This window comes from Phodopus roborovskii, unplaced genomic scaffold (genome assembly GCF_943737965.1).
Source record: "Phodopus roborovskii unplaced genomic scaffold, PHOROB, whole genome shotgun sequence".
Lineage (NCBI taxonomy): Eukaryota > Metazoa > Chordata > Mammalia > Rodentia > Cricetidae > Phodopus > Phodopus roborovskii.
The window spans coordinates 14067781-14092303 of NW_026126571.1; the positions used below are offsets into that span (position 1 = coordinate 14067781).

General features: G+C 36.7%; 1 protein-coding gene across 1 annotated transcript in view; it reads right to left on the reverse strand.

Moving 5' to 3' along the window:
• Window positions 1-24523, reverse strand: part of Grid2 (glutamate ionotropic receptor delta type subunit 2) — a 1241117-nt gene that overhangs the window by 263737 nt on the left and 952857 nt on the right. The window contains exon 11 of the mRNA XM_051202902.1: window positions 21615-21927. Within this exon, the coding sequence (XP_051058859.1) occupies window positions 21615-21927 (313 nt within the window). The remainder of the gene's footprint in view (window positions 1-21614; window positions 21928-24523) is intronic.

Genomic DNA, 24523 nt, shown 5'->3' on the forward strand with positions numbered 1-24523 from the left:
TCTAGGAGGTCAGCTAGTGGTATCTGTGCATCCAAACATCATACTTCTGGGATATCATGTGGGCAGTATCTCTGTCTCTCTCTCTCTCTCTCTGTCTCTCTCTCTCTCTGTGTGTGTGTGTTTGTGTACCATGTCTCTGAATATCTCTAGTTTTTCATGTAGCTTGGTAGCCCAGGCTGGCCTTGAACTCATTCATGATCCTCCTGTTTCTTCTACCCAGGTGCTGGGATTACAGGCATACACACACACACACACACACACACACACACACACACAGAGTATTAGCCATGACATGTGTACTATAAACTTAGCTATAAAAAATTTTTTCATGCCCAAAAACTGGAATTATAAAACTATTATAATTTCTTTTAAAAGTACATTGACAAATAAGTTTTTATGCATCCTAAAACATAATGGATTAGATCCCAGTGAGCCAAACTTTCAATGTATCAATTACAAATTCAAACTAACATGATATTATTATTGTTATTTCCTTTTCTCAGAAACACTGATTGATTGTGGCATTCCATATAAGCTTAGTGAAAAACATATGCACTTATGTTTCTTCTAACCGCTACAGTCTTACACGTTTGTTCTGTATATTTATGACAACACGTGAGAAATACTGGTGATATTTGAGGACCCTGGGTGCTACTCAGGACACACTTATGCTGAGCACCTTTCATTTGCAAATATTATTTGAGTGAAAGTATTCGCATTAACTGTCTTCCGATAACTAAGCTCTTACCACTCCTCAAGAACTTTTTATTTTCTTACATCAGTTTGTTCATGGTTAAGACATTCTAAATCTACTAGGGGATAAAAATTCTGAAAAGATTCTTTAGAAAACAGTTAGAGAACAACAACAAAAGGCAAATTAATCATTGAGTAATGATCTTTTTTTTTTTAATGACTTAATGCAATTTTTACAGAATTGCCAGTTATCCTCAGTCTGAGGTTCTTTAGTTGCTCAAGAAAAAAAAAATTAGTTGAAATATTTAATGACAGTAGATCTTTTCACCTTTCAATGAAATGAAAACCAAAGCTCAGACAACAGGTGAATGATCCCAGGGAAGTCTTGATTTGCTCCTCTGTTCCTTCTTTCTAAAGAGCTGTTGGAGGCTCCATCCAACCTCACCTCACTTCTGTTTTCCAGCATTCATGGGTGAGCACCTCTCTCTGCACAAGGTCCTGCCACCATGTTTTCCTGCTTTGCCTCAGACACAAAGACATGGATCCAACAGACTTAGGTATGAAGGTGGGAGACGAGATAAAGCTTTCCTTCTTGACAAGGGCTTATGACAGCGATAGAAGGTTGGTGAGTGTGTGGGATTCCTCTCAAGCATTTATGACAGCAATAGAAAGTTGATGAGTTGTTTTAGATAATTTTTTAAATTTAAATAATTTGAAACAAGCTTGTTTTACATGTCAATCCCAGTTCCCAGACACTCCAGTCTTTCCCTGCTCCCCGCCCCCTCAACAACCCCTACCCCATCGCCCATCTGCTCTCCAGGGAGGGTGATGCCTTCCATGGGGAGTCTTCAAAGTCTTTTATAGCATTGGGAGCAGGGCCCAGGTCGAGACTTCCTAGTTCCCCTAAATAACTCCCATATTCAGGGGTTCTGGTAGGTCCTATGCTGGTTTTCCAGCTATCAGACTGGAGTCCATGAGCGAAGATTGAGTCAGGGAAAGAGTAGAGGAGAGCAAGAAAAGAGACAACATAATAGAGGGAGCCATTATAGTTTTCAAGAGAAATCTGGCACTAGGGAAATGTTCAGAGATCTATAAGGATGACCTCAACTAAGAATCTAAGCCATAGTGGAGAGGCTGCCTTAAATGTCCTTCCCTGAATATGAGATTGATGACTACCTTATATGCCATCCTAGAGCTTTCATCTAATAGCTAAGGGAAGCAGAATCAGACACCTACAGCTAAACACTGAGCCGAACTCCTGGAATCCAGTTGCAGAAAGGGAGGAGTGATGAGCAAAGGGATCAAGACCAGGCTGGAGAAACCCACAGAGACTGCTGACCTGAACAAAGTTAATCAATTTTGAGGGATATTTGATTTCGCTGTGAAATCTGAGACTGTTAACAAAATTAACCTTGGCTCAGGTGGTAGAGCCAACAACTACTTGACAGGAATTATATGTAGTGAGTAGCTCGGAGCCAGGAAGACAGATAAATGCACAGGAAGGAATAGGGAGGGTCTTGGAATTTCATAGTCTGTTTTAGTTTGGGGAAGCTGGAGAGATAGACTTCTGCTATGTCTCTGGCTAAAAAGGAAGGTTCATCTGGTTGCTCTTCTGACTCTCTGAGCTAGCAGATTTTCACGTCCCCTCCACAAGCAACTCCTGAGTCTTTATTGATAAGTGCAACAATAAAGACTTAATTAAAAGTTGTATTTGGTAGCAGTGGAAGAGCCTGTGCAGGTGGGACCAGAAATCCCATTAGGCCTTGGCCTGAACATTAGGGTGCTGACTATAGGGCCCAGTGGCAGATGGTAGTTGAATATCAGCAGATTCAGGTGCAGTCACTAAGCTGACAGAGAAAAATCAGATGAGCATAATGGTGGACACATGTGGTATCCTCTTGCAGTATTGATGTCTGAATACCAGTAATTTTAGCCATTAAGCTGAAAATCAATCTGCTTTTTTTTTTTTTTTTTTGTCAATGTTCAGTGTACATAAGGCTTACATTGTAGGCTACTAATAACTCTTCCCCATATGATCCAGACATTTTCAAGGAATACAGAGCTGTCACACTTCATATCCAATTTCTCTGAATGTTTAAGAATCTTCTAAAAACTGTAATACAGCAGTGTAAACACTATTTATTGTTATGAAACTATACTTTAAATTTATGTAATTTTAATCATTAAAATATACAAATATGGGGCTGGAGAGATGGCTCAGAGGTTAAGGCACTGGCTACTCTTCCACAGTTCCTGAGTTCAATTCCCAGTCACTACATAGTGGCTCACAGCTATCTGTAACAGAATTTGGTGCCCTTTTCTGGTATGCAGGCATATATAAAGGTAGAACACTGTATACATAATAAAAAAAATATTTTTTAAAAAATATACAAATATGAAGCAAACTGAAATGTTTGCTTGTAAGAGCCGAATCTAATAAGAATTTCTTAATAAAATAGCCATGTTCATGCACAAAAAATGCAATCACTGCTTTTTAAAGTTTTATTAGCATATCATGATAGGGAAATTTGACATAGCAATTATGTGACGTAGAAATTATAGGACAGCTTAAAAAAAAACCAAGAGCTCATTTAATTCAAAAAGTATCACGTGTGCCATGGACATTTTTATTTATGTATCCATGAACAGTTTTACCAACATCCACTTAGGATCATAAGCCAAGTGTCTATCAAACCATACTTTCCTGCAGCTCTGCCCCACCCTGGCACTGCTGGTGGCATCAGCTCCCACTCTTCAGGTCAGAGCTACTTTTATGGGTCTGCATCAATAGCCCAGCCATTTTGAAGTACAACTTTCATTAGTCAAACTGTGTAGGGAAACCTCCTTGTTATTTATGACACTGGAGTCTTTGGTGGCCTTAACAGCTTTAGTTTCAGAATACTTGGGAAACCTTCCTGATTCTATCTATTGAGCTTACTTTAAACCCTGGGTAAATTATGTATTTGATCATTTGCAGCAAGCCGATCATCGTCTGTTCTGGTGAAATGTGCTCGTAGTTGCTGAGATGAATGAGAGACACATGTAATCTATTGTATTTTGCACTTTTAGTTATATCAGTATAAAGTCTAACCTAGTCATGCCTTGTCAAGTGATTTGCTTTTAAACCCTACCTCCAATTAGCATAAATGGTATATTCCATTTGACAGAATAAATAATACATGAAATAATGAATAGTGCATAGTTTTATGATTTAAAAATTATGCAATTCTGAGATTTGTTTCAAGGCAAATTTCTACTATTTTTGGATTCAAAGGGATTTGACATATGATGCTTCTCAATAAAAAAAATAAAGTCACTAGTGGCAGATTTAAAATTCTTCAAACAGGGCTGGAGGGACAGCTCACTGGATATGAGATCTTGTACAAACGTGTGTATCTGAGTTTGGACCCGAGCATCTTTGTAAGAAGCCAGGCATGAACAACCATGTGCCTACATGGTCCATGGTGGAGGAGGAAAAGGGAAAGATGGACTAAAAGTTGATGTAAAAAGTACAGCATTCTGAGTCATGCTTACAGCATTGAGTCATGCTTACATGAAGAAAGTGAGAGGTGAGACTTTGGCTGCTCTCTCTTACAACCTGACCAGAAACAGTAGGGATCCTTTTGCTCTGAAAGGTAGTGTATTGAAACATAGAAGCAAAACAAAGAAAGAAAAAGTTCAATAATGTTTAAAGTTTGTTTTTTTTTTTTCTTGTGATATTTGTTTCATTTTATTTACAGTGTAAGAGGCTCTCATTTAGAACTCAAATCTCCCTTTCCAGGCATGGTGATAATAATTTTGTTCCAGAAGACTTTTCATTCTTACCTCCCTTTCTATTCTTAATTTGCTGCCAGCAGACTTGTGGAATAAACTTACCAAAGAAATGCAATAAATAAACCCTTTGTTTTCTTTTTAAAAAATATGATAAATATTGAACTGTCACCAAACAATAGAAAGTATTAAAAATTGCAATTTCAAATGACAATTTGGTGTACCTATTAAGGTACTAGATAAAACTGAAAAAAATATAGAATAGAACTTGTAGATATTTGGTTTGGAAAATCATGTTTGCTGACTTTCTGCTACACTAATTTTCAACTTGGTCGATTAGTGTTACAAAGAATATAAACTACACCATCCTAAAAGAAATAATAATATAATAAAACCATCACACATGTAAATAATCTGCCATACATTAGTTTATCCATTTGTAACAAATCTTCATATTTGGATGAACATGGACTTATCTTTATCATGTATGATTTGGATAAAAACTGATGTAATTATTTATAATTTTCTTAACTGACATGCTACCTCAACTCAATGGTGTCCTCAAATAGAGACACAGGGTTTAAATTGCATTGCAGTAAAGTTCTGAAATGAAACAAATGAACATAGGCAGCTTACAAGTTTGACCTCTGCAATTTTTATTCATTTTCTAAGCTTTTCTGGGTGAAAATGTATGTTAAATTGCCTTTTAGCACATAGGATGATTTTTTTCTTAGCCAAATTACTCTCTTTTGGTTCATCAGTTAGATATGTATTGCATATAATTTAACAGCATGAAAGTTATTCATTTCAACTTAAAAGTGTCCACCCTGGATGTTGTATACAACCAGCTTCAATATCTTACACTATTATAAAAGAAAGTATTTGTGCTACAAAAGCAGGCTTTTAAGCTTATCCCTTTTAATGAATTATTCAGGTCATCAAATGTAATTTCCAACTTGCTTAACCCAATTTTAGTCAGCATTTGTATAAAGTCATTTGGGTCAATACGAACTCACAAGTAAAAAAAAATTAAAAATCAATGAACATCAGGGTTAGCGTTTTAATTTTCACTTTTTAACCTAAATGCTTTTCTAAATTCAAAAGACTGAATATTAAAGCATATTTCTGAAGTATCATGAATCTCTACAATTATTTACATCAACTGCAGAAAGGGCCAGTTGTGCTATTTTCTGAGCAACAGGCAATTTGACCTTAATTTCTTCCTGGCTTTGAGATGAAGTGCACCCTAGTGGATGAGGTGCTCATCATTTCAAAGGAAGGTTGCTTGCTGGGGGATAATGCTGAGTTCACAGATTCCTTCCACAGCCAAAGCTCTGGCTGTTTAATCTTATCCATCAGATGGCCTTCTGTGACCAAATGACTAGAGATTTTAAAATAAAGAAAAGTTTAAATGGAAAGACCTGACCTTGGGAAGGAAAATTGGGGCTAGGAGATTATTGACTTGTTTTCTGCAAGAGAAGCAAAATATTCTGGTGCCATTAAGAATGTTGGCTGATGTGGGGATTTTTGCGGATAAAGTAGAATATATATATACATATATGTATATATATATTTCAAATAAGCAAAAAGAAGAAAACTCTTCATTTATGTTCTTTACTCTGACGTTCTCTGGGAGAGGTTTAAAGCACATGATTTGGGGATCAAAGCACTTTACCTGGACCTACCTTAAAGAGAGGCATTCTTAGCAGATTGCTTTGACATTGACATTCTTACTGTTCATGTCGTAATAGAAATAAGTATATGTATTTCAATTAAATAGTTTTAACTTGAGGGGGCTTCTAATTGGTGTTTCCAAAAATAAATTAGAAGGTTAGGAAAGAAATGGAAATTCCTAAACTTTCATGCCTCTCTCTGCTTCTCTCCTCCATTAGTCCTGATAAAAATTTTCAGAGGAAACCGATCTTCCTGAGGCTCTTACTACAAACGACGCCTGGGTAGAACGTGTGCGATGCTCACCTGCTGTCTCCAAAAGGACCCAAGCAACAGCTGTACAGCTGCACATCTAAGTGAGTGACTCCTGTGCCTCACTGAAACACAACAACAGCAAGACTGCACAACAATCTGGGAGAGCAGCATTTTTGGAGAAACAACCACCCAGCGCAATCCCCAGCCCCGCAGAAAGTCTCCTATCTGCAGTTAGCATCATGAACAACAGGACTCCCAGCATACTGTTAGTGCAGACATCTTTACAGGGTGCCATTTACAACCCCTGTGTTAGTGTAGCCCAAGTAAGTAATTTGAACCTTCTTGGTGCTACAGTCAGGGGCCCTAAGGAGAAGGGACTTGGGATCTGAACTTGGACATCTCTAGTTGTTAGATGTCCATTTCCAGGACCCTAAAGACATCTGCTGTGCTGGCTCAGCAGCTTCCTGCCTCTTGTGCCAAATATGAGTCAGTACAGTGACTCTGGCTTTCTCTGGCATGGAAAGTGCATGCCTAGGAGCTGAAGGAAAGCTTCTAGTTCCAACCGTGTTTGGCATAAACTGTCCTTGGCTCTCTGCAGGTCCTGTACACTCTTAACTGAGAAGAATTTCGCCTCCCTCCAGCCATACCCTATTCTGAACAACTCCTGGCAGGTTCTACAGCTCAGTGAACCAAGAGGACAAAGGCCCACTTTCATAACCACCACCCTGCCCCTAGTTGAGCACTTCTAGGTGGGAGAATAGTATCCAAATTCTGGCTGGACATGCTCAGAGTAGCAACAGACAGATACAATGCAAATTTTGATGCCAGTGATTATATGGGTATCCTTTGAATTGATCATTGCTGCCACCACCACATGCGTACTGCTGACAAGTCGAGGAGTCTAGGAGTGTGCTGTGATTCTTGCTTCTGCATCTCCCTTCAGAGTACCTGCATCCATATCAATGTCCAGTCACATGCCACTCTCTGGCACAGAAACAGTGAGCTAAGGCAAGAGATCCATTCAGGTAATAGAGACATTATAAATAATTATTGTGGAAACTCAAATTGCCTGACAAGTCCACCACTCCTATTTTCAGAGTAGCCACACAAGGTACACCTCACACAATCTGATACACCGCCACTGCCTGCATTGCTAGAGTTCACCCAGAGTAAGTAGCTCTCCCCAGTTCTAATTAAGTACATTGATTAGAATTTACTCATTGCTAAGCTTACTTTTTATTTTTTGGTTATGTCTTGTGTATATGTGTGTTTCTGTGTTACACATGTACATTTGTATGTGTGAATGAGGGTGTCTGTATACCGAGGTGCACACATTGAGTTTAGAGGACAAACTTAGGTTTCAGTCATCATCATCACCTTCTGAATGTAAGACAGGTTCTCTTTCCTGGTTTTCCGCTGCATATGCCAAATTGGACAGCCTGTAAGCTTCTGAGGTGTCTCCTGTCTCTTCCCATCCCACCCATCTCTGAATACAAATGTGGCAATTACAGATGCTTGGTCTATGCTTCTGGCTTTAAAAATATTACTTCTTAGGATTTGAACTCAGGTCCTCGTGCTTATGTAGAAAGTGCTCTTACACAGTGAGCCACTGTTCCCATTTATTTTAACTTATTTTTTTTTTGTACTGAGATTGAAACTAAGGTGTCATTCATGTGATACAACTATTTTACTGCTAGTAAAGCCCCAGCCTTTGTATTTTTTTTATTCTACTTTATATTTTAATTGGTTAATGCTTTTTGTTTGTTTTGTGTTTGCTTGTAGCTAACGTGCACTATCCACCTCTGTACCTAATAGTAATATTTTATTATTTCTCATACCTCTAACCAACTGACTTTCATTTATATTTTACTCTCTATTTTTCCATTTTCTTGTTACTTCCTTATTTTACTACTTAGTTATTAGTGCTTTCAACTCTAAACTAATACAATATATATATATATATGTGTGTGTGTGTGTGTGTGTGTGTGTGTGTGTGTATATATATATATATATATATATATATATATATATATATATATATTTTCAAGCAGCTCCCTAATGCTACTGACTCTGACCCTCACTGGGTACATCAATCAAGAAAACAAGTGTTTTCCACTGCAGATTGCTACTACAGCCAGCTTCCCCTCTAGATACTGGTGAAGAATGCCAATCTGAGTGAAGACAATGTGCAGGAGGACTCATGGAAAGGAAAAGGAACAAAAAGAGTGAGGGAGCTGAAAAATGTAAACATGAAGCTAGGGATATGACCCAGGGGTTAAGAGTGCTTACTGCTCTTCCTGGAGACTCAGGAGCAAGCAGAATTAACTTCAATGATAAAAAATGTCCTCTTTGATTGTTGATTTGATTGGCGTGAGAAATGCCTAGGACATTGATGAATCATTTATCTCTGTGTGCAAAACTAGTTATAGAGGTTATTAAACCTAAGGGTCTGATGATTACTGTTTCAATCCCTTGGCAGTATTGCTGATAGTGGTAGTTGTAGGTTGGTGGAGGTATGTCACTACGGGAATGTCCTTGGGAAATGTCTCATCCTTTTGCTTTCGTCTTTCCCTGCTTCTGGACACCAAGGAGGGAAAGCTAGTTTAGTATGCCAAGTCTTCCCCACCATAATAAATGTTTCTTCCTCAAGCTGTGTCATCAAACAACACAAAGTCTACCATTAGAGTCCTCTTCTGTTAGCTAGGAAGTGTGCGTATGCCCGTGACTAACAGGATGAAGGGTTATGGCATAGACTGAAAACCGATGTTCCAACTATCCTATGCTGGACATATAAAAAGGAACAAACCCACTTATTCATGCTTTGCTTCAATAGTCAAGTCACTGAACCAGCATAGTTTTCTTTTTACATATGCATGTGAAATAGAAATTCAGTATATGTAATCAATCGAGTATTATTTAAACACACACACACAACAATTATGGCATTCATATAAAAACTCATAAAACTAAAAGACATAAAGTTAATGAAGTAATAGGGAATGATTTTCCCATGCTCTTCCTAATAATTGTTCTTAAAAATCAAAAACAAATAGAAAGTAAAATAAATATAGAGGGTTGTCCAGAAAACTGAAGTAACAGCTGTAGACTGCTTGAGGGGGATTGAAAGAGAGGTAGATAAACATGACGAATATGCATTTTGCTCATAGAAGTAACTATCATAGTGAATCTTAACATGTGATTATTATAAATAAAGGTTGAAGTAATAGGGACTTTTAACTGACTGTTCATATGTTGTCAGGTATAGTTAACAGTTGTCTGGCCCTTACAGTGGAAAATACTATCTTTGGATCTTGAGCTAGGGATTTTAAGAGTATAATAGATGAGTGTATTTTATGATCAATACAAATCTCCTTCAACAGTCATATATAAACAAAATATAACTACAACTTGTTTATTTTAAGTTTACATTTTGAAACATGTTTGGAGGATTTTAATGCAAGAGAAACAGAAAAGTTTGTTTATTCATACCTCATTTAAAATTGTGTGATTTTTCTAAAAAACACTTTGGTGACTCATTGTTTTTCCTGGTATAAAACCCAAAGACTACTAAGACCAACAACAACCATTCATTGATCTCCCTGGTTTTCTTTGTCCCCAGTCTATTCTGGCTTCTTTGTGTGGGTTCCATGTATCTATGTCTGACCATGGGTGCTCTCTGGATCTACTCAGTGCCTCCCTGCATATCCTTAAGTATTTGGCCCAATATCAGATTTCCTAAAAGGTTTCAGCGGAGATGGAAACCACATAATATAAGACATCAAGTACCCTCACTCTGATCCATTTTTCTGAAACATTTGAGCTCTTTAGTATCTATTTAGTATTCATATTGTTCATTACATATAGTCATTAAGATGCCTAATTAATATATGAAAGTGATAGAAATATAAATTGTCTAATGTTTACACAGTAGAATAGACCAGTCTTCTAGTAAAAGAGCAAAGACATTTCACTTATTTCAAACTATGTATGTTAATACGTGTATTAAATTTTTTAATATTCTGTGCAAGTATTAAATAAAAATTTGTTATCAAAACTTTTGGGCAATGGTGTAGGTAATTAAGAGTAAATGTCAATAGAACTTAACATTGGCATGGGATAATGGTTCCTGCTGCTAAATATATGTCAAGAGAAAGATAAACAAGATGGAGTGATTTATTAAGCAGTGGCACACTCTAGGCAATGCATTTCTGGAGCATACACTCTCGGGTGGTGATGTAAGTCAGAGGTCTAAAAACCAAATAGCCTTAACCCTTTGAAAAATAAAATAATAGAACAGAGTCATGATGCTCACAGAGATCCCTGGCTGAAATATTTGAATGGATTAAAGCTCCAATAGAATATCATCAACAACTATTCATGCTTTACAGATTATTTAATTATAAGGAAAAGTCATATCATTTCAATAGCACCTCACACTCTCCCAAGTACAATGGCTATAGTGCCATGGTAACTCTATGTTTATTAGCTTGTTTCCTTGTACATTCTAGTTCCCTGAAGACAAATACCATCTTGTTCTCTTTATTTTGTGACTGGATAAGTAATTCATATTTAATACCCAAGTAGATGCTTCCTGAAGAAGGAATGATTTAAATTAGGAAAGGCAGAAGAAATGCTTTTAGGAGACACAAAATTTGAATTTGAATAATGGATATAAATGATAATGGCTAGAAAAAAAACTGAAGTAGATAGAACAGGCTGTGTGCCAGTTCCAATCTGATTGTTAAATTGGAGGCTAAGAGGTGGGGTTGTAAATATAGAGAGAATCTATAATTTTGGCTCATGGGCACAAACCAAGGAGAAAGTTCAGGTGTCTGTAGAGAAGGCATAGGGGTCATACTTAGTTTACTGTTAAATTTTGGCATACATGAGGACACATACACAAGAAACACACAAATTGCCATAAAGGATATAGTTTATAAAAGTTGGGGATTTAGCTCAGTGGTAGAATGCTTACCTAGTAAATATAAAGCCCTGTTTGGTCCTTATTTCTCAAAAGAAAGAAAGAAAGGAGGGAGGGAGGGAGAGAGATATAAAAAGAAAAATAAAAGCATATAATTTACAAATGTCAGACAATGATATATATGGCAAGGTATATAATGTGAATTTGTACTACCTGTTACACATTGGAAATTTTCTGCCTTGTAATGTGTTTGTGTGTCACATTGGAGAGTTTTAGACAAAATGTCTCACTGGGCTTGAGAACTGCCTCAGAAGTTAAAAGCACTTCTTGCTCTTCTAGAGGACCTAAGTTCAATTCCCAGTACTAAATGCTATATAACAAACTCCTATAACCAGGTCCAAAGATTCAGATATACTCTTCTGGCCCCTAAAAGGACCAGGCATACACCCGGTGCATGAACATACATGCAGGCAAAATATCCACATATATAAAATAGAAATAAATCTTAAACAATATTAAAAATATCTCAAGGTCAGTAATACATTTCCAATGTTTATGCTGGCAGTAAGAGTCCATACTATAGTATTTGGTGCATTATGATTGGATTTTAAGGATACAATGATGAGCTATGGTAAACGACCCCTATTAGGCTTTCAAATGTTTGATTGAAATTTGAAGGCATGGCCAGTTTCTATAAGGACCTTAACCATCAGTACTCCATATCTAACTATATACATAAGAGGATACAAGTTTTATATATGTCAATCTAAAATAGAATTTCCTATGGATAGTCTAAGCTGTTGTTTTCTACCATTATCTGTAGTCCTTGAGCACAATTTAATTAACCGAAACTACTCGAGTAAATTATATCAGCAATATTTGTTGTGTAGTTCTTTCCTAAGCTATGTGAAAATACATAGTCATATGTCTCTCTAAAATCCAGGCAGAATTATATTCTAGGAAAAGCTATTTTAAATGACCAGGACTAGATGCTTTCAGTGAAGAATTCTACCAGAAATTCAAAGAATAACAAATACCAATACTCCTCAAATTGTTCCACACAATAGAAGCAGAATGTTCATTACCAAACTCATTTTTATAAGGCTACAATTACCTTGGTACCCAAGCCACACAAAGATACAACTAAAAAAAAAAGAACTACAGACCAATATATCCCTCATGAACATTGATGCAAAAATACTCAATAAAATACTGGCAAATCAAATGAAAGAAAACATCAGAGACATCATCCATGAAGACCAAGTAGGCTTCATGTCAGGCATGCAGGGATTGTTCAACATACGAATATCTATCAATATGATCCACCATATAAACAAACTGAAAAAGAAAAACCACATGGTCATCTCACTAGACGCTGAAAAAATCCTTTAATGAAGCCCAACACCTTTTCATGATAAAGGTCTTAGAAAGATCAGGAATAACCAGAACATACCAAAACATAATAAAAACAATATACAGTAAAAAAAAAACAGCCAACATCAAACCAAATGGAGAGAAGCTTAAGGCCATTCCTCCAAAATCAAGAAGAAGAAAAGGCTGCCCACTCTCTCCATATCTCTTCAATATTGTACTTGAAATTCTAGTTAAAGCAATAAGACAACAAAAGGAGACCAAGCAGTTACAAATTAGCAAGGAAGAAGTCAAACTGTCACTATTTGCAGATGATATGATCGTTTACATAAGCGACTTGAAAAAATTCTGCCAGGGAATTCCTACATCTGACAAACATATTCAGCAAATTAGCAGCATACAAGATTAACTAAAAAAACCAGTAGCCTTCTATATACAGATGATCAAGAGGCTGAGAAAGAAATCAGAGTAATGTCACCTTTTACAATAGCCACAAACAATATTAAGTATCTTGGGGTAATGCTTACCAAACAAGAGAAAGACATATATAGCAAGAACTTTGTGTCTTTAAAGAAAGAAATTAAAGAAGATACCAGAAAATGGAAAGATCTCCCATGCTCTTGGATAGGTAGAATAAACATAGTAAAAATGGCAATCCTTCTAAAAGCAATCTACAGATTCAATGCAATCTCCATCAAAATCCCAGCACAATTCTTCACTGACCTTGAAAGGATAATATTCAACTTTATATGGAAAAACAAAAGACCCAGGATAGCCAAAACAACCCTGTATAATAAAGGAACTTCAGGAACCATCACCATCCCTGACTTCAAGCTCTACTATTGTGGTATAGTCCTGAAACAGCTTGGTATTGGCACAAAAATAGACAGGTAGACCAAAGGAATTGAATAAAAAATCCTGATATTAACCCACACATCTATGAATACCTGCTTCTTGACAAAATAACTAAAAGTATAAAATGGAAGGAAGATACATTTTCAACAAATGGTGCTGGCACAATTGGATGAGGGTATGTAGAAGACTGCAGATAGACCCATGTCTGTTGCCATGCACAAAACTCAAGTCCAAATTAATCAAAGACCTCAACATAAATCCAGCCACACTGAATCTCTTAGAAGAGAAAGTGGGGTGTAACCTTGAACAAATTGGTACAGGAGATTGCTTCCTGAACAAAACACCAGTAGCACAGACACTGAGATCAACAATTAATAAATGGGACCTCCTGAAACTGGGAAGCTTCTGTAAGATAAAGGACACAATCAACAATATCAAACAGCAGCCTACAGACTGGGAAAAGATCTTCACCAACCGCACATGTGACAGAGTGCCGATCTCCAAAATATACCAAGAACTCAAGAAACTAGACACCAAAACACCAAATAACCCTATTAACAAGTGGGGTACAAAACTGAATAGAGAATTCTCAATAGAGGAATCCAAAATGCCTGAAAGACACTTAAGAAAGTGCTCCACATCCTTAGCTATCAGGGAAAAGCAAATCAAGACAACTCTGAGATGCCATCTTACTCTTGTCAGAATGGCTAAAATTAGAAACACCAATGACAGCTTATGCTGGAGAGGATGTGGAGAAAGGGGAACATTCCTCCACTAGTGGTGGGAGTGCAAACTTGTACAGCCATTTTGGAGATCAGTATGGTGGCTCCTCAGGAAAATGTGAATCAGTCTACCATAGGACCTGGCAATTCCACTCTTAGGTATATATGAAAATGATCCACATCCATGCAAGAAAGACATTTGTTCAACTATGTTTGTAGCAGCATTATTTGTAATTGCAAGAACCTAGAAGTAACCTAGATGCCCCTTTACTGAAGAGTGGATTAAATGTGGTACATTTAAATAATGGAATATTACTCAGCCGAAAAAAAATCAATGGAATCTTGAAATTCATAGGCAAATGGATGGAACTAGAAGAAAGCATCCTGAGTGAGGTAACCCAGTCTTAAAAAGATGAACATGGTACGTACTCAATTATATATGGATTTTAGACATAGAGCAAAGCATCACCAGCCTTTAATTCACACCGTTAGAAAAACTGGGATACAAGGAGAAATCTACAAGATTCATACTAAGTCCCTCACAGAAAGAGAAAAGAACTAGATCTCCTGAGTATTTTGGGAGTGGGGGGGCAGTGGTTGGAGAGGGAGTTAGGAGAAAGAGAAGGGGAGAAGAGAACTTGTGGGACCAGGAAGATTGAGTCAGGGAGGAATAGAGGATAGCAAAAAAAAAAAAAAAAAAAAAAAAAAAAAAGAGAGAGAGATAGAGAGATAGAGAGAGATAGAGAGATCCTTAATAGAGGGAGCCCTTATAGGCCTGAAGAGAAAACTGACTCTAGAGAACTATCCAGTGACTTACAATGATGACCCCAAATAACAATCTGAGCAAAATGGAAAGTCTACCTTATATACCCTTCCCTTATAATGAGATTGATAACTAATGTATATGCCATCATATAGCCCTCATCTAGTAGCTGATGGAAACAGAAGCAGACACCCACAGCTAAACACTGAGCCAAACTCTTTGAATCCAGTTGCAGAGATGGAAGAGTGATAAGAAAAGGGGTCAAGACCAGGCTACAGAAACCCACAGAGACAGCTGACCTGAACAAGGGGGAGCTCATGGATCCCCAGACTGATAGCTGGGAAACCAGTATTGTACCAACTCAGACCCCCGAATGTGGGTCTCAGTTAGAAAGCCTCTGACAATGGAACCAGGATGTATCCCTTGTGCACAAAAGGACTTTGTGATCCCATTCCCCACTCCCTCAGCCTAGAAGTAGGAGGAAGGGCCTAGACCCTACTCCAAATGACTTGGCAGATTTTGATGATATCTCCTGGAAGGCATCACCCTCTCTGTGAAATGGCCAGGGGGCATGGAAGGGAAGAAGAGAGAGGGAACTGGGATCAATATGTAATATATATATGTAATATATATATATATATATATATATATATATATATATATATATAAGAAATTCTCTAAACAGGAACAAAACACAAATAAATATTTTTGTTAAAAATTACCTTTCAATGTGTTAAATATCTTTTTGAGAAGTTATTTCTTTGTCTTGTTTAATGGTAATAGCATTTTTCATTATGGAGTATCTTCACAGGTAGTTTATAGAGTCAGGAAAATTGGTTGTATCCATTCATACTCTATAAACATAGTGTGATTTGTGATTTATATTTTTTGATTATTTTTAGCCATTAAAAAAACCAGTTCATCACAGAAAGGGTTTTCTGGCTTTATCACAAGGGCTGGCAGGCACAGAAACTATGTGCAAGAGCATATTGCATGCTTGTGGTTCAATGAGTCATTGCTTATCTCATTAAGGCCTGTGGGGAACCAAACCAATGAATCCACGTTTCACCCTTGCAGTTCTTTAGTCAGCTTCCTTATCTGAACTGTCTTTTTTTGGTGTAAACACATGGCAGAAATTTCTGTTGTTACCAGACTGACCATGAGATTACTGTCACATTCTAAAGCTGTGTGGGAATATTCTAGAGTGGCTATCATAGCTCTCAGAGTGCTTGACACTCCCTTGGTTAAGGACTGTCCATCATAATTAGCAACCACAGAGATGTTTAAACATAAATAAAAATTACAGACAGCCTTTTGACTTACTGCCTGTATGAGTAGAATGTGTGGAGAAATCTGCTTTATAGCCCAGTTAACTGTCACTGGGAATTATTTCTATTTCCCTGTGCTTATTACTGTCAGTAAACAATTGTGTTAGCCAATATCATTTCTGTTATATTCAAATTGAATGTGAAATACCAGGTACTTTCACAAAGGAATGACTTAACTCTTGTGTTCTAAGAGCTCAATCCTTTGGCATTTCATGTTTGATCTCTACATTATTAAAATAGGGCTTTTCTGAGGTTTGCTATCTAAAGTCTTAAAGGCTTGGAGCTCCACTCATCTAGGTTCTTTGGTTTACTGACTCAGTAGAGAATATTGACTCTTGTGGAAACAATATAGCGGTGTTCCTCTGTAACAATGAAATGTACCTAGTAGTGGGAAGAGATTCATTGCCTTCAAAAATTATCCCAAGATTTAAAAGGCAGTGGGCTGCTTCTCATGTCAATTCTTATGCGGAAGCATGGGGTTATTTTTAGCTTTCCTTCCACTCCTACAGGGCCTCTTTTCTATTCCGCTCTAGCATTTGTAGACCTGTTTGATTATTTGAACTAACAAAAGAGTTTTCCTTATTAAGAAACATTGACATGGCATAGAACCCTCTTATACATATTATGTCCTTCAACATGCCGAGAGTGAGAGTCTTCTGAGTTCTCAGCCATGAATAGGAGGTCTCTATCATCCTTTCCCTTAAAGCCATGGTTCTCAACCTTCCTAGTGCTGCGACAACATGTTCCCTGTTCTTTCTGATCTTACTATTCCTGGGACACTTGCTATGTAAAGGATACTGGCTGACAAATTTATGCATGGCTATGAGCACTTATGGCTCTTACAATCAGAATCACAGAAGAACAACTCAAAATTTCCATTTGTATTATGTTTATAAACAACCAAGTAATTATATGGGACTGCATATGTGAGAAAGTCAATTAAGCTTTGATGATAGTAGAGTCACTGCCAATGAACATGTCAAAGCGTCTTTGAAACTCAAACTCCAATGTTTTTTTATTATATTTATTTATTTATTTTTGCTGAGAAAGGGTTTCTCTGTGTAGCAGTCCTAGACATCCTGCCACTCACTCTGTTGACCAGGCTGGCTTTGAACTCACAGAGATCCACCTGTCTTTGCCTACTGAGTGTTGGGACGAACCTAATGCATATGTCACCACTGCCAGGCTTTAATATTTTTAATATGCTAACTTCAAGGACAGACATTCAGATGTGTTGATGAGGGATAATAAAATGACAACAAAACATATTAAATTGGTCTCTCATTCTTGAATTTAACAACCTAATTCACAAGCTCTAATGTTCTAGCCACACAGATGTACTGAGTTTATCTCTGTAATGAACCATATTGCTTTTATACAGTTGAATTCCCAAAACTGTTTTTCCAGAATGTTGTAAAATCACTGATTTTTCTTAAAATAAGGAATAGTAATAAACTCAGATATACTTAACATTTTTCTGTTTTTAACTCTTTATGAATTCTTTTTCAGAACACAACCTAAAACATAAAATACCTGTTCATCCCTTTTCAATCAAGAATAGTGTCTCCGTCTCAGTAAATATTTAATTTTAAAATAACAGCTGAGCTTCCTCTGAAGAGATTGTATTCTCATCAGAAATTATCACTAACTCCAAATCCATTGCTTATTCATGGACAGTGCTTCTCATTGATTCTCTTTTCATAGAGCTTATGGGCCTTTAATTTACTTTTAATCAGAGCATAACAATGCCCTAGTATCTTTTAATGGCTTCACCTTTTCACTGTTAGCCAGTTAACAGACAGCAGATTCTCAAAGGCAAGGTGGTTAATTACATATAATTCAGCATTATCCTTCATGATGAATTTGTGTAAATTTATAGCCAACCTCCTGGCTGTGGGGAACAATAAAAAAGAAGTTGCAATACAGACATGCTTAATGTATATGTAACTGCTGATAGCCCTTGTATAGAACTAGAAAATCATGGTGACCATCCAGGTAGCTCTTTTCATTTGCTTGTGCTCCAAAATTCAGCTTGCATTTTTGTCACTTGAAGAAAAAATTCAGAAAGCCAGTGCATACTCTGGTCAACATTCTCAAACAGAATTCTACAATATAGATCTTATTTATAAATCTCTCCATTTGTTTGATGATAATTTATGGTCATGGGGGACAATTTCATTGGCTTTTTTTTTTCAGATTGCAAGCTTATAAGCAGAGAATTGCTATTAACTCTGTGTTTCATCGTGTAAATTTTTAGCATTTGTTCATCTATTGACTTTTCAGTGCATTTATTGGCCACTTCATATTCAAAAGACACTGAATTGTGAGCCAAGGGACAAAGGAAGTAGAGTACTACTCTGCATTTAAGACAATACTCTATTTTGAAATGCAGGTTTTAACTGTATATAAGTTCAGTAAGTTGTATATATGCTTTGGATCTGGTTTTGGTAGATGTTGTTTTTATTCATTTGCAATTTTTATAATATATTTTATCAAAAAGCAAAAAAAAATACCTGGGTAATGATAAATAAAAAAGAAAGTTACTTTCTTTGCATGTACTGAAATATGTGTGTTTTTAAAAAAGTGTAAGATGGCAACTTAACCTAAAACAATTTCTTGAAAGTAGAGACATTAAGGTAGGACTTGAAGAGTGAGCAGGTGGTGCCAAGTCAGAGGATGGAAGTAAAGACTGGGTAGGATAACAGCAGAAATACTTCAGGATTTAGGAAGATAGCAACAAATGCAGAGAAGAAGCAGCCAGGCTCACCTCAGCTAAAGGGATTACACAGTTTAGAGTAACTGTCCATTTCCTGTAATGTCTCAGCATCAGTAGATAAGAATGGATCCCTGGAAGGCACTTAGGTGCTGGATTATTAGCCAGACCATAAAGAGCTCAGATCTGTATGCAGAGGTTATTGAGAAGTTAAGGAAGTATGTAAAGAGGGGAAATGTGATCAGCTTTTAATTGAGTTAATTGTGTGTGTGTGTGTGTGTGTGTGTGTGTGTGTGTTATTTTACGGGAAGGTCAGAGAAAGGAAGAGCTGCTAAGAGACGCCTGTGCTTCAGGGAAGAAATGAAGTTGGTTTAATATTTCCATGTGAGCATAAACTTCCACTTCTAAAACATTTATGAGGAAAAATTGACAGAACTGGTGAACAAGAGATAGAAAAAGAGAAAGAAATTGGGGTATTGTTAAGATTTCTCTGTCTGTGTAAGTGGCTGGTGACTTATTTTGGAAAAAATAGTTTAGGGTTTATGTAAAAGAGTTCAAATGTATTTGGCATGGTGGAGTTTCTGTTATCTCTTGCCCATCAGAGAGCAGCCTAGTGAAAGGACAGACAAATGAGAAGTTCAAGGGTGGCCTTTCCAGATTGTGAGATACTGGCATGTTCACTGGTTAGGTAAACTATGCACGGATAATACTAATGGGAAAAAAGGAGGTGTTCTGAAACAGGTTAGCTACATCCAGCTATGTGACCTTTCTTTTAGTGCTGTCTGTCATCAGCCTAACCATTCTTCTTCGGTATTGACAATTAACTTTGATATGTAACTCATTTACATTTTCTCTAATTGAATCTATAAGTTGCTACAGAAGGTTTATTTAACTTTTATTGATCTGCTTTGGGGCATTTCACCAACTTTTAACTTCAGAAATGTGAATATACATAGTGGTAACAATTTTCCCACTATTTACTTTTTAAAAATAATTTCAGGTGTCCAATTTTATAAGTATTCATCAAAGCTGTTCAGGCTGATATTTCCACTGTTGTTTGCAGTCTCTTCAAGATTTTTGCTACTTTTGCCTGCTTAACCTTTCTGCTTTTATTCTTTATTTCACTCTTAATCATCCTTGTATATTTTTTTTCTGGGTTATCCAAGCATTTCTGATTTCATCCATTGCCTTGCCAATAACCTATCCATAGCTCAGCCAGATTTAGTTTTTAATCTAACAAATATTTATTTTAGTACAGTTTAATGTAATTATAAACATCATAATTACAATTCCCATAAAAATCCTTGTGTCATGCCTATTTAAGGAATTTTCTAAAGAAAGAGCTTAACAAGAGAGACCACTCTGTGTGATTCTTCATATGGAGTAACCAACCATGATGCTGTGAGTAAGACCAAATATCCTGGGCAGATAGAAGTATGGAGAGACTCACAGAGAAACCACTGAAAACCTACAGCTGAAATGAGCCATGGAAGTTGATACATGAGTGGAATGAACAAGCTATTTCAACCTCTAGACTGAGTTGTTAGCAGAGGCTCGAGATACTATGGAACCAAGGCAAGCCTTTGATTCAAAAATAAAGTTGACAATACTTTGATTTTCTTCTTCAACAAAATTAATAACCAACCAACCACCACTAAAAAGATTTAGTAGGCTTTTCTCCTTATCTTTTTCACTATCAACTGTTATTGGTTACTCAAGTTTCACTGGTTCCATTTAATGAATACCAACAATCTCCTGACTCTCCATGACTCTCTATACTTACTCTCTACTCAGTCATGTGATAGTTATCACATGTCTTTCTTGTGTTCAGTGCCTGTGTTGAATATGCCAAATGTTAATCCTTGTTCTTCAATTTTCTACATTAGCAGTAGACTCTAGTAGATCATGTAAAAGATCTACTATTCTGAAACAGGGGAACCATATAGTTAATTAGAGATTTGTAAAGAAGGAGTAGACTGGGTATAGATAACAAAGTAAAGACACTCTTCTGGAAAGAGTAAAATTGTAAGAAAACTTCATTGGTAAAGGTTATATATTAAAAGGAACTATTATTATTAAAGTATCCCATTGTAGACATATATCAAGCAATTTCTTTGTACTGCTAATCAATATTTGGAGAAAATAAAATACATTTGAACAAAGAACAAGTCCTAGCTTCTCCTATACATATAAATAACTGACCAGTATTTTCTCTTGTTGTAAGTAGCTTCATTCCAGTAAAGCTATTTCTCAGTAAGTCAGACTTTGTGAGGAAAAACTGACCTTGAGGTACCCCGTGAATCTTACCACTGACATTCAGTCTTGCCTTTGCTCATGAAACTGAATTTACATCAAAGGACAAGCAGCCATTATTGCTGGAAGCCTGCTATGCCTGAGATCCAATAAAAGACAGTAAGAAATGTTATCTTCTGAGCACTGCTGTGGGATCTGTAAGAGCTCTTATTGATGCTGTATACAAAATCATTTAACTAAATATTTGAAACATCATTTTTCTTCCTTCATGATAACAAAATGCACGCTTTCTCCTTACCTTGCTGAACAAAGGATCCATACACAAACCACATGGAGTTGTAGAGTGTAGTAGATGTCATTGATCCCATTTGCAATCGTGGGGGATTAAGCCAGTTCAAGAGGTAGACCAGTAGTCCCACTAGAAGGACTGTGCCAGCAATGCAGGCCCACAGAGACAGATCAAATGGTGCAAGACAGGCAAACATATCCACTGTCTTTTCTGCCCTTCGAAGTAGGACCCCCACTGAATAGTCCATGTAACGTGTTGTAAAATCCACAACATTCTCCCGGTCTGGAGTAATGGTTAAAGCAGAAATCCCAATGTCAGCTCTCTGAGAAATTGAAAGAGAAAATAATACATTAATAGTGTAAAAACAATTTGGTTTGTGGCATTTCAGTTTGCCTTGAGGGACAAAAAAAACTGATGCCTCAGGAATCATCTTAAGCCTCTTTATATAAACTGAACATACTGCAGAGACTTCTTATAGACAAGCTGATGTGAATTTTGCATATCTTATCGTAAATCTTGCCCCAATAGAGTTAAACAAATTACCTAGTTCATATTGCCAGTGCATGTGAAATCAGTCAGGAATGCCTCAGACACAGATACACCTCAATAAATTGTCTGTTTTATTCCTTAATTCATTTCATCAAAGCCATCATTAACACACTAGCAAAGCAAAGCATATCCAGTGATTTCTAAGAAAATGTTTCCAAGACATTCACAATTTATTAGCATGTAAACTCATAGACAAGCTCCTTAAAAATGAGATTGACATTATCTTTTGTTTAAATTTATATGTATAAAAATTATATTTTGGGCTCTAAACTTGTTAGGTTCAGTTTGTATTGTCATATGCCGAAATCCTACACCATGCTTCAGTTGTATAATATGCATGCTGAACATTTTCTAACTGTATTACTATATTTCTTTATTGTTTAGTGAAAGGAGATTGAAATGCACTTATAGCTTTTAGAGACCAAGAAAAAAAGGGAGAGAAGAAAAGTAATATGCCACTGAATTCTAAATCAACATCAATGAATCAATTCTCTGAAATTATAAAACTCTTAACATATTCTAGGTAATAGTTGTATGTGCATGCTTGTGTACGTGCATGCATGTGCGTCTGTGTGTGTATGTGTGTTTAGAAGAGCATGCATGTTGCATATAAAGATCAAAAGACAACTTATTGCAGTCAGTTCTCACTTTCTACTATGTAGGTTTCCATGGATCAAACTGATGTTATCAGGCTTGGGGACAAGCACCATTATCTGTTGGGCCACCTTATTGGTCCAGTACTGATATATTAATTCTGAACACATCTAAATACCTGAAATAAAAATCTCTGTGGCTTAATTGTATGTATTTATTTATATATGGATAATTTTTATATGGACTAAACTTTTAACAAATATGGAAATTACCTGCATAGGTCTATAGAGTAATTCCTAAATTTTCATTGAATTTCATTGCATGTATATTCCATGCTTGGTCAAACATTCACCCTCCCCAGGAAGGCAAATCATAATTATAATGACATTTCCATTTCAAACTCTCTCTCTCTCTCTCTCTCTCTCTCTCTCTCTCTCTCTCTCTCTCTCTCCCTCTCCCTCTCCCTCTCTTTCTCTCGCCCTCTGTCTCCTTGTTTAACTGCCTCTAAATTTTGATTGGCCTTCCTGAGGAGTTACTCATTCACTTTCTCAGAATCACAGGTACAACAGATGTCTGTTGGATAACTGTGTCATTGTTCCTTACCTATATACAGAGATGCTACACTGCACAGAACAAGAATTTAAACAGACTTATTTAGAATGAAAATCCCAAATATTCTGAATAACTAGAAACATAATCAGAAATGATCAGTGACAATAACACACTCTTTACTAAGTCTTGCCTTTTCAAATATTCACCAACATGACATGAAACCTTTGGCCTTTTTACCCTACCCAGAAACTCTCAGAAGATATCTAGTGAGCATGGGAAATATGAGATTGGATTCACACTGACCCACCTCTGGTTATCCCCATTCTTTTAGCTCTATTTACAAATGGGAGATGCCCTCCTTCCTGCCTAATGTCAGCCTTCACTGGAAAACTCTATCAACTCTCCCCATTTCAGAGACTATACATTTCTTATTTGAAAAATTCTTAACTTTTTCTCACTAATATAAACAAAAGTGTTTTCCCCAATTCCCTATGACTTCTGATAGTCTGTAAATGTACTTTTTCTCTTTTATTTTTGATGTCAATGCAATCTGCTGATTTGTTTCTATTTCCATAGAGCCCGAGAAGACTCTGATGTATGTATGTGTGTAACTGGACACCCAGTCATGGAAGTGGCACCATGAAGTCTTCACACTTCCAAGTCAAATTGCATGTGATTCACAGCTCATCTAAAAAGTCCCCTTGCCAGTATTTGATAGTAATATTGCTTCTCCCTTGGATTTAGGAGAGTGTACATATGCTCTCTCTCTCTCTCTCTCTCTCTCTCTCTCTCTCTCTCTCACACACACACACACACACACACACACACACACACACACACACATACCTGGTGCCTATTACCTGTTCTTTGACTTCTATAATCCTTTTGTTCACCAAAATTACCAGTGAACAGTAGTTTTCCTGTACTTTTCCTCTTCCTTATTTTTGCAGAAAGGCCAACTATGTAGCTCAGACAAGTCCCTTCCTTCCTGCCTCTGTCCAGTGCTGAATGTTAAGTGCTAGGCATACAGGTATGTACTGGCACATTCAGGTAGAGGAGTGTTTTAAAGAATCAAAAGAAAAAGGCAAAATAAAATTTGACAAAGTTTTATAGCAATGGTAAAAGCTTAAAATCTTGAATAATTACTTGGATATTTGAAGTGTTTCTGGATTTGCCACTGTTTGTACTTACATCGTTTTTATAGTTTTCTATAGTCACTAAGC